This window comes from Mastomys coucha, unplaced genomic scaffold (genome assembly GCF_008632895.1).
Source record: "Mastomys coucha isolate ucsf_1 unplaced genomic scaffold, UCSF_Mcou_1 pScaffold1, whole genome shotgun sequence".
In the NCBI taxonomy this organism is placed as follows: Eukaryota; Metazoa; Chordata; class Mammalia; order Rodentia; family Muridae; genus Mastomys; species Mastomys coucha.
The window spans coordinates 72,915,319-72,926,388 of NW_022196891.1; the positions used below are offsets into that span (position 1 = coordinate 72,915,319).

Sequence of the window (11,070 nt, forward strand, 5' to 3'; positions counted from 1 at the left end):
AAAAAAAAAAGAATTGAAGCTAAGAGTCAGAAACCATAAGACTCAAAAACACAACCAACTTGGGGAAAACTGAGGTCTTCAGGTGACTGAAAAGCACCACCAGGAGGCTCAAGGTTTGCCTTGGTTGGACAGTAAGGAGCAATAGAAAGGAGCTGGCTAAAATATATGAGATAGACTTATAGAACTAGGCCCATCGAGATGAGGTGAAATTCAGCAATGGGCAATAATTTGCCCTTTTTTAGGGGGCGTAATTTTCCAGACCTGAATACCCATATATCTTGTTTTAGTTACTGTACTTGCTGCTATGACCAAATACCTAGCAAAGATAACTTAAGGAAGAGTTTGTTTGGGCTCACACTTACATGGCACCACCCATCTTGGCAAGAAAGTCATGGCAACTGGAGCTGGTCATGAAGCAGAAAGTGACAATGTTATCTTACTTTTTCCTTTGTGTTCTGTCAGGACTCCAGCCCATGGAATAATTTACTGTAGGGTTTCTCACCTCAAACAACCTCATAAGCGTAATCTGTCCCAGCCATAGCCAGAAGCTTGATTCTTTGGATTCTAGCTTCTGCTGAATTGATATCAACTGTCATGTGTCTTAATACTTCACATTATGTTAGTGTTCTGGTTTGTGAATGAGTCTTCTTCATGCTTGAGTCCTTTGAGGGACAGAGTCTTGTTAATTTATTCCCTGTTCTCACATCACTGCCAGCACCCAACAGGCACTTAAAAAATTGTCCTGAAAAACTAGTAGTGGATATGACAAGCAGAGGGGAACTTGTAAATACCAAAGCATGAAATGGTTGTCATAACTCAGATAATTTAAATGTATGAGTGTGCTCACATTGTGTTTTTAAAACTAAGTTTGCTCTGTAGTGCAAATGAAGCCTTGTTCTACAGAATGACTCTGTAACGTTATATTTGTTTGTTTATTTGTGGGGGAGAAGGAACAGAGAGTACATGCAGCAGTAAGTCTGTGGAGGTCAGAGACAGCAGACAATAGTCAGTTCTCTCCTTCCACCATGTAGATCCTGGCAATTGAACTGATATCATCAATCAATCAGTGGCACTTTCATCCACTGAGCTTTCTCTCTGGGCCTAGAATGGTCACGTGTGAAGAGAGATTATTGATTTTGTTTTTAAGGTGTTTTTAATGCTCAGTTATGACTTTCTAAATATATATGTAAATGTATTTTAACTGTAGAGAAAACTTTCCAAGGTCACTCAAAAGTCAAGCACTGAATTTATAAGATTTTCTCCCATTTTTACTGTATAGGGCTCCCCCCAAATGACAATTGATGATTTTAATTACATGAACTATTCTGGAAGAGTAGAAATCTCTGTAGTTTCTCTAGAGGGAGATCTAGGAAGCAAAATGGACTAAGAATTAGGTAGAGTCAGTGCCATTGGGACTGGTGCCATGAGAGTCAGGCAATGTGAGGACCAGGGAGGGAGGACACATGGATATTTGATCATTTGGCAAGGAATGAAAGCTATAGTAATGTACTTGACTTTTTTTTGTGTGTGTGTTTTTCTATGCAGATGGAAAAAAATGAGCTCAATGTCTTTGCTTTTCAAACGTTCACCTCCGCATCCCTTTGAAGTGCAACATGATTTTAAGTTTTTCAAGTCTCTTTCTTCTCCAAAGGTAGCTAAGATAACAAAACTTACCTTTGCTTTGGAATTTTTGAATTCAAATATTCTCACTCTCGTAATGCTAGCTTTTGGTTGTTGCCCTTTAAAAACTGCCACAGCTTTTTTGGCATAGACACTACAAATGAATTCTCTTATAGATTTGTAGGGTAAGAAAGCAAACTGAAGTGAGAGAAGGGAGTGAGTCTCATGGGACTGACACTGAGGTGTCACCGGGGCCATGTTTCTTTTAAGAGGTTCAGGAGGATGGGGAAACCACATTCCTCATTTTGTGTACCTCCTCCCTGCATCATCATCAAAATCAAAAGTGTGGCATATGGTCATAGGTCCCCCTGACTCAGTGGTGAAGGTTCTGTATTTCTGAGGAATGGAAAATGATTACTCTGGGGACACTTAAGTAAGTCAGGAGCACCTCTGCCCTCAGATGTAGAATCCATGTGCAATATCCCTAATTAAGGATTGGCAATGACTCTGTTTCCAACATCCCTGGCAGTGAGTGTCCATTCTGGGGCACATTTTGTTTACTGTGCAGTCTGAGAAAAAAAAAATGACCTGATATTATTTACCATGCTAGAGGATAGATGTACTGTGAGGCCAGGGGTCTATTAATTAATTACTTAATTAATTCACTCTGGTTCACTAACAAACAGGGCAAGCACACCTGTCTGAATAGCCCAGGCTTGCCCCCAAAGTCTAGCTGTCTATTAGTCACATTCACTGTCTTTCTGAGCTTTCGGTCCCTAACATGCGACTCATCTGGGGTACCTCTGACACAGGAAGAATGAACCTTCACCTTTCCAAATGCACCTCACATTCAGAATAGTCATAAATGAGCAGAGGTCGGTACTTGGAATATGAAAAAACTCTGCAAAAATAAATGAGGGAAAAAAAAGAGCCCTAAAACTGCTTTAAAAGCTTGGATGTTTCACTAAAGAAAAAGGACATGCCAATAAGCGCATGGAAAGACACCTCTTTAGTACACAGAAAAATGCACTTCACCAACACTATGGGATCCCACTTTGGGCATTCCAGGACCTAAATAGTCTGGTGATACCACAAAGAGTAACCTTCTGCTTGTCAGGCAAACAGAAGCGGCAGTCATACAAACTGGTAGAAAAGTCATTGAAGATCAATGTGGCAGTATCTGGCAAGGTTGAAAAGAGCTGTGCCCTACTATGTGTATATCCACTCAGGAGACGGGCATGAGAATGCTGGGCTCCAACATCCCTGCTGTGCTGGGATAGCTTGGTTTACATAGTGACTTCCAGGCCAGCCTAGGCTACATAGAGAAACTTGTCCCAAAAGTCAACACACACACACACACACACACACACACACACACACACACACACACCAATCTAAAGGTGAGATGATAACTGAAATATTAAATAAATTGGTTAACATCCTTATAAAGGCTTTGTAGAATCCTTGAAACACTTGCATACACCAAATTTCTCCTCTTACTTTCTTATCATCCTACCTCACTTGACCAGTGAGAGAGCAGGCTTCCACACCAGTTGAGCTGAGATGTGATTCACTTGGAGTCTCTGATTAAACTAGTCAGTTTTCTGATAATTTCCTTTTGACACACAGTTTGCAGGACCAATAATATCACAATAGTCAGTCTTCCACTGGGGTAGCCCCTTCCCCTAATTTATTATCAACAGACAATTTGCCTAAGATCTACATCAGCGAGTTAGTCTTGGCCACCATATTTTGATGAACATTCGATGGATTGAACGTGCCCCTTCTAGTAAATCATTGCTTTGTTTTATAGATTCGTCGATATGCTTTGGAAGGTTTTATGACAGAAAACCGAGAGGCGGGGATTGTTTTTGGTTCTCTGCCTATATACAGGGTAAGTTAGAAGTTTCTAGAACTAAAGTGGTAACGGGACAATACAAAAGTCTGATTTCTCATAGCTGACACAATCTGCCCTCTGGTGCTTCCATAAATGTAGTGGTTCTTGTCCTAGGCAAGTCTTGGGTCATGTATATGCTCAAATTGCTCACCTCTGCTATTTCACAGAGGAGTGTCTTTGAGCTTTGACCTAGTAGTTCATACCTTCAAGACAAAACCCAAATGCCTTAGAGGAACATACAAACTTTCTATGATCTGGCTCTGCCAGACTTTTGGACCCTGTTTTCTACTGAGTTCTCCTCCTACTATAGTCCCTATAGTCCAGCATGATACTCCATCACTGGGCCTATGCTCTTATCTGCCCAAAGGTCATCAAATTCCTCATCCAAGTCTCAACCCCAGGTAACCAGTGTTATGTATCTAATGAATGCAGCCAGGAAATAATAAACCAAATACCAAATATAGTGACTCAATATCAACCTAGATCTTTAGCATTACTTAACTTTATAAGGACATGTTCACTCACTGTAGTAGATAACAGGCAACAATGATGCTGACAGTGACCAAGGATTAACAGTGAATGTCTGGGGAGATGGTTCAGTCATTAAAAGTTCTTGCCATACAAATATAAAGACTTGAATTTGGATCCCCTACACAAAAACATAGAGTGCATATGTAATCCCTGTGCTGGGATGGCAGAAATAGAAAAATCCCTGGTGTTCTTGATCAACTATTCTAGTTGGATCAGTGAGCTTGAGGCTCAATGAGAGAATAGTCCTCACAACCTAAGGTAGAGTTCTGGAAAATTTGTTCATGGGAAAAGTACTTTCCTTATAAGCATGAGGACCAGAGTTTAGATCCTCAGAGCTCACATAAAAGCTGGGAAATTGAGACATCTCACTTGCAATCCAGGTGCTTAAAAGACAGAGGCAAGGGATCTGCTAGGCAGTTGGCTAGATAGACTAGCCCAAACTGGCAAGCTCCAATTATCCTGCATCAGTAAATGAAGCAGAGAGTGATGAAGAAGAGAACTGAGATCACCTTTTGACCTCCAAAAGCATGAGTGCACACATATACCTGAACATTTATGTACACATACAGAGAAAGAGACAGAGAGAGAGTGAGAAAGAACTTAAATTCCTAGTACTAGGAAGACAGAAACAGAAGGGTGTAGAGTTCAAGGGCAGCTTGAAATACATAAATCTCAAAAGCATGGAGCTGGAGAGATTACACAGGGGTTAAGAACATTTGCTGCTCTTCCAGAGACCTAGCTTCAATTCCCAGCATCCACATGACAGCCCACAACTTCCTGAAACTCCAATTTCAGGGTATCTAGCACCCTCTTCTGGCTACTGAAGACACCAAGAACACACACATGGAACACAGTGAAATTAGACAAAACAAATTAACACAGAGAGAAAGACAGAGAGAGCAATGGATATCCAAAAGGGGCATGTGGCTTGAAGCAGATGCACCTCTCACGGAGTACCCCAACCTCAGGTTTGCATTCCAGAAGTAAACACTTTAAGCATGCTTGACAAAGTCTGTGCTTTGCAGGTACCAAGTCCCACGAGTCTAAGATTCCTTCCCCTCATTGGCTCTGAAGCACAAAGAGATTCTGTGGATGCTGTTTACATGAAGAAGAAGGGCGCCCATGGTCATGATAAAGTAAGTTATGTGCATCCCACAGAGTACTCCAATTCTGTACCCACATACTCACCCACCCCCCCACACACACACACACAGAGAGAGAGAGAGAGAGAGAGAGAGAGAGAGACAGACAGACAGACAGACAGACAGACAGACAGACAGACAAACAGACATGGACAGAGAGACAGATACACTCACGCACAGACACACACATACACATACACATACACACACACAGAGAGAGAGAGAGAGACAGAGACAGAGACAGAGACAGAGAGACACAGAGAGAAAGTGTGCTCTTCATTATTTGTATGTCACCCAAAACATTTCTAAGCCTAAAATTATTTCAGTGCATATTTTCAAGGATATTCCAGATATGTATGTGTTTAGCTCAGTGATATAAAAATCCATATGTTTTTTGGATAGAAAGGGAGGAAATTCCAATAGAACCCGTGAGTCTGAACAAATGAGGCTACCTTGATGCATCTCCAAATAAGTCCTGTAAGTGCATTTAGAAGCCAACTGGATAGGACATGGCTGAGCAACCGTAACTGTCCTCACTTTGGGATCTTACTGCATCGATGAAGGCAGTAGGAGCCCGGTATCAGTGAGCTTGCCAGCAGCATTTGTCCCTACATGTTAACAGAAAATAACATGCAGTGCTTTTTAAATTTCAAAGTGTTCTTATTGTAAAGGATTCTCTTTTTACAATTAAGTCAGAAGGAAATTGGGGGGTCCTTCTTAGATGTGGGGAGCTGGTACTAAAGATCACATGCTAATTAAATGATAAGCCTGAGATCTTTTCCATCAGATTTCATGATCTGATCTTATTCCAGTGGAACTAGAAGCTCCCATGGGCCTGACTTAACCTGTGTGCTAGTCATCAGGGAATGTCCATCATTAAGAGAGGGATGTAGTCCAGCATATGGATTTTATTGTCCATCTCTTACTCAGTACCTGATAGTGGAACCACTGGCAAGACTAATCACTTTTTACAAATCATTTTTATTAAATCAAGATGGGAAATATCTTCATGATTTTGTTAGCTTTTGCACTGAGTGGGACTACGGATGAGTCCCGTTCATCAGCCATGCTGTCAGCTAGTCAGGAAGGAGCTATTGGCAATAGAGGAGTTTTCTATAAAAATAATACTTGCCTTTAGTTGTAAGGAACAGATGAAATGGCATCCAAAAGTAAAAGATGAAATGTATATACATTTCTGTTGGGTTTTACAATTCATATATTTAGTTGCCTATATTTTTACTCTTTATATTTTATCTAATTTAATATTAAATATAAGTCTATTTCTATGCAAATACTAAGCTTAGAAATGAAGATGACCACATAGCTTTTAAGAACCAACATAATGGAATTAAAAATTAGTCATGGCTTAAGGGATAGGCGTTGGCAACTCCATGGCAGTTAATGAGCATGTGCAAGACCCTGGGTTCAACCCTTGAACACTATCAAATAAAGGGCCTGGTGTGGTGACACATGCCTTTATTCCCAGCACTCAAGAAGAGACAAGTAGGTCTCTTAATTTCAGGCCAGCCTACAAAGTGACTTCCAAGACAGCCAGGGCTGTTACAGAGGGAAACCCTGTCTTGAACAAGCAGGCAAACAAAATTTATAGAAACATCCAGTCACAGAAAAAAAAATGTGTTGAAGATGGTTTATATGCCAACATACTCCAAAGGAAACCTAAAAATTAAAATAAAATTAAAATTAAAAAATAAAAATTCTCACAATTTTATGTTAGACAAAAAAATTATACTCGGGCTCTTTGGGAGCGAGCTCAGTTGATAAAGAGCTTGACCAACAAACATTGGGGACCTGAGTTTGGATCCCCAGTACCCACATAATATACTAGGTGCTACAGTGTTTGCCTGTAATATTTGCACTGGAGAGATGAAGAAAGGGGACCTCTGGGACTTAGGGGTCAGCCAGGTTAGCTAAGTCGGTGAGCTCCAACAGTACATTAAAATGAACACCCCCATTTTGCATTTCCAAAAGCTGAATTACAAGAAATAAATAAGTATCAAAGATCCCAAAAGAATCCAGTGACGGAGCTGGGATTTAAACCCAGAAGTTTACATGTTTAATTAAACCTGGATGTTTAAATGTAACACAGTATAACTTGGAGGTCCATGAGCTGCTGTCATCTCCTGCTAGGAAGAACCTTCTGAGGGTACATAAACAATGCCAGCCTCCTCATTCAGGTTTATCTTCTCCCAACCCCCATCACCATCTGATTTCTTGTCATACAGTGATCTCCCTTCTACAATGGCATATTGGTGTTCTGTTGTTCTTGTTGTTTGAAAACCCATTTCTCTTCATTGTCTTTATTCGATGATGAGATTGTAAATCCTCTAAGAGCACATGTTTTGACTGACTCCTTTTGGGAAGGAGGGAGAACCTGCTGAGAAGTGAGCTGAGGAAACAAATGAAGGAAGTACCTAAAGTGGCAGAGAGGAGGCTACCTGCAGCACGGGGATGCTCCCTCTGGGGTGCTCCTTCTGAGGTGCTCCCTCTGCTGGGATGTGCAGGTTGTGAACAGAGCTGAGTTTCCTATCTCAGGGAGGGAAGAGCAGAGACAAGGCCTGTTAGAGTACTCAAGCCCAGAAGAACTGAAGACAGAGGCTGAGCCTCAGAGCTTTCTGTCTCTTTACCTGTACTTCTCTTCTTACCTTTATGTGTTATAAAATTCTGTAAGCAAATCCCAGAAATATCTCAGGAATGTCTGGTATTCAACTAGTATCCCATAAACGCTGATTGAATGTTACTATCAATGTATCTATCTATCTATCTATCTATCTATCTATCTATCTATCTATCTATCTATCTACCTACCTACCTCCTTATCTATCTATCTATCTATCTATCTATCTATCTATCTATCTATCTATCTATCTACCTACCTACCTCCGTATCTATCTATCTATCTATCTATCTACCTACCTACCTCCGTATCTATCTATCTATCTATCTATCTATCTATCTATCTATCTATCTATCTATCTATGGGTTTTAATTTTTTATTTGTGTGTGTGTGTGTGTGTGTGTGTGTGTGATGGCGAACATGTAGAGGTCAGGGAATAGTCTTCGGGAGTCAGTTCTTGCCTTCTGCAGTGAGGTTAGAGAATAGAATTCAGGTTGTCAGGTCTGTGCAGCAACCACTGTTAGCAGCACAGCCATCTCAATGTCCCAAAGAATGCTTTTGAGCCAAGGTTGTGCCATGTAGCCCTGGCTAGCCTGGAACTTGTTATACCCTGAGCTGTACTCATATGTGTGGTAGATACTCTTGCTGACCCTTTCCAGTTTGTATACATGAGTCCTAGAATGGATAAGCACCTCACTAAGTAACTCAGTAGTTCTTTTACAAACCTCGGGAGTCCCACCCCCTCCTGTCAAGACTCTTCTGCCTGGGGATGCACAGGATTGTTGAAATCACTTCCTTGCTTGTGTAAGAGGAGAAAAATCTTTAGTGGTAAAAGTTGGGAAAGTGCACTTGTCTACAATGCCTTTTACTAATCAATGTACCTTTATCCCGCAGTCACGGAGGAAAAGCATAAAAAGGAATTTAGTCCCACAGATAAATCTGGCTTCATCCTTCTTCCCAACCACACTGAAGTGAAGAGGAAGCTTCAGAACTGGCTGCTGTGCAGGAGGCCACAAGATCCAGATCTAGTCAAGATGAGGATGCCACACCATCTGATAGTTACCCGTCTCTCTACCTCAAGCCATCCTGGTAATGGAGATTGCTCAAGGGACTCTGGTGACTTCACAGGGTCTGCAGCCAGTGTGCCAACTTTTTACACATAGGAAAACATAACAAATAGGCAATGTCTCTCATCATGGTCAACAAGATCGCACAAGGACATAAACAAAATCAGTAGCTTGGGTAGACCCAATTAATATGGTTAGCGGTGATTAGCTTTGCATCTGCCTCCACCTTTCACCCCAATCCATAACCAGAAATAGAGTGTGTGCAAGTAAGAGGCAAATCGTGTGTGTGTGTGTCCTGTTGTGTGTATACAAAGAGGGCCACTGTCACTGCCACTTTGTTTATTTTGAAGTACTGGGGATTGAATTCAGGGACCCGACATGCTAGGTAAGTCTGTTATATCAGCAGCTTCCTGTTGAGATAAGGTCTCATTATATTGATCTGGAAGGGTGAATTTCTTGCTTCAGTCTCCAAATGTGCCAGGAAATTTATTATTAAAAGAAGGAGAAAGAAGAAGAGGAGAAGGAGAAGGAGAAGGAGGAGGAGGAGGAAAAAGAGGAGGAGGAGAGGAGGAGAAGGGGGAGGAAGGGAGGAAGAAGAAGAGGAGGAGGAGACAGAGGAGGAGGAGGAGGAAGAAAAGGAGAGGAGGAGGAGGAGGAGGAGGAGGAGGAGGAGGAGGAGGAGGAAGAGATCCCTATCCAGCCTTCCAATGTTTGTCTGCTTCACTGGAAGCAGGGGCAGGGGTAGTGTCACCTGGGAGCTGTGGAAAATAAATTCCTAGAATGAAGCTGTGACTACTAAAGCTGATTGGCTGATTAAAATTTTGGTGCCATAGAGAGGTTGAAATGTTGCAAATCCAAAGCCAAATTATATTAGAGACATCTCTAGTTTCCTTAATAGCCATTATTGTCCTCCTCTATGCATGACTCTGTGTCTGTTGTAACCATTAGGTACATCCTTTGGAATCTGTAAAGAGACTTCTAGCTCCACCAATCAAAGGACTAAGAATGCCGTCAGATAGCATCTAAGGCTTAAAACTGAGTTTCCCCCCACTTTGCTGTAACCTGCCTACCTGATTTGCTTTTAGTTATGGTTTTATTGCTGTGTAAAGACCATGATCGAAGCAACTCTTGGCTAAGGGATGCATATAACTGAGGGCTTGCTTGCAGTTTCAAAGGGTTAGTCTATTATCATCATGGTAAGAAGCAGACAGACAGACATGGCACTGGAGCAGTAGCTGAGACCTTGACATCCTGACGCACAGGCAACAGAAAGAGAGACACTAGGTCTGGCCTGAGCTTTTAAAACCACAAAGCCCACTGCTATTGACCCACCTCCTCCAGCAAGGACACACCTTCTCCAGCAAGGACAAATCTATTCCCACCAGACGATACCTCCTCCTTACCCTTCTAAACAGTTCGTCAGTTGATGACTAACCATGCAACTAGATGAGCCTATGGGGGGCATTTTTACTCAAATACTACATGTACCGACCAAGCTATCTGAAAGGGTGTTCGTTTATTATTTTCTTTGTTCTGTTACTATAAAGGTTCATGATATTGCTGCCTTGATAGCACATGGTATTTGGAGAAACCCTATTCTGTGCTCCTGGACCATGGTCATTTATATTTAGCTCTGGAGTAAACTTGTTTTTCCTTTGAGGTGAGAGCTGTGTCTTTTGTCAAGAGAAACAATACCCAGAGTTTCTTGAAGTCAGAAATTGTTTCTACTTGGTTTAGAAATGGGTCCAGATTAATAGAGCTTGCTGGGGCTCATCTTGTTCTCTAAAAAAACTGATCTTGGTGCTTTGACCACATGATGAATTGCCACCAAGCGCAATGGGCTCTCGGCTTGGTGATCATGAAACCAAAGCAAGTGCAGCCAAGATATAAAGAGTGAGATTTATGAGATTTGTGAGATCAAGTAAAGAAAAGCAAGGTCCTCATCAAACTAAAGGACCGTGGGTACATTATTTAGGTGGCCAGCACACACAGACACACTACATATATTAAGTAGGGGATAATCCATGCCTGATCACGCCTGAGCAAATTGAAGAAAGGCATTACATTCCTGAGCATGTTCATTTTAAGGCTTAAAAAAAAAAAAGAAATCCAAGGAAATGTAGTAGACATAGTTTTGGGCTCAAGATCACACCAAGCACATGTTTAAAGGGTTAACAT

At 41.4% G+C, this 11,070-nt stretch overlaps 1 protein-coding gene across 1 annotated transcript in view; it reads left to right on the forward strand.

Moving 5' to 3' along the window:
• The window catches only part of Wdr64 (WD repeat domain 64), a 126,840-nt gene extending 117,670 nt beyond the window's left edge, over positions 1-9,170 (forward strand). Inside the window, exons 25-28 of the mRNA XM_031390517.1 lie at positions 1,546-1,651; positions 3,434-3,514; positions 5,074-5,184; positions 8,720-9,170. Of these exons, the coding sequence (XP_031246377.1) occupies positions 1,546-1,651; positions 3,434-3,514; positions 5,074-5,184; positions 8,720-8,800 (379 nt within the window). The 3' untranslated portion in view covers positions 8,801-9,170. The remainder of the gene's footprint in view (positions 1-1,545; positions 1,652-3,433; positions 3,515-5,073; positions 5,185-8,719) is intronic.
• Positions 9,171-11,070: the final 1,900 nt, after the last annotated feature.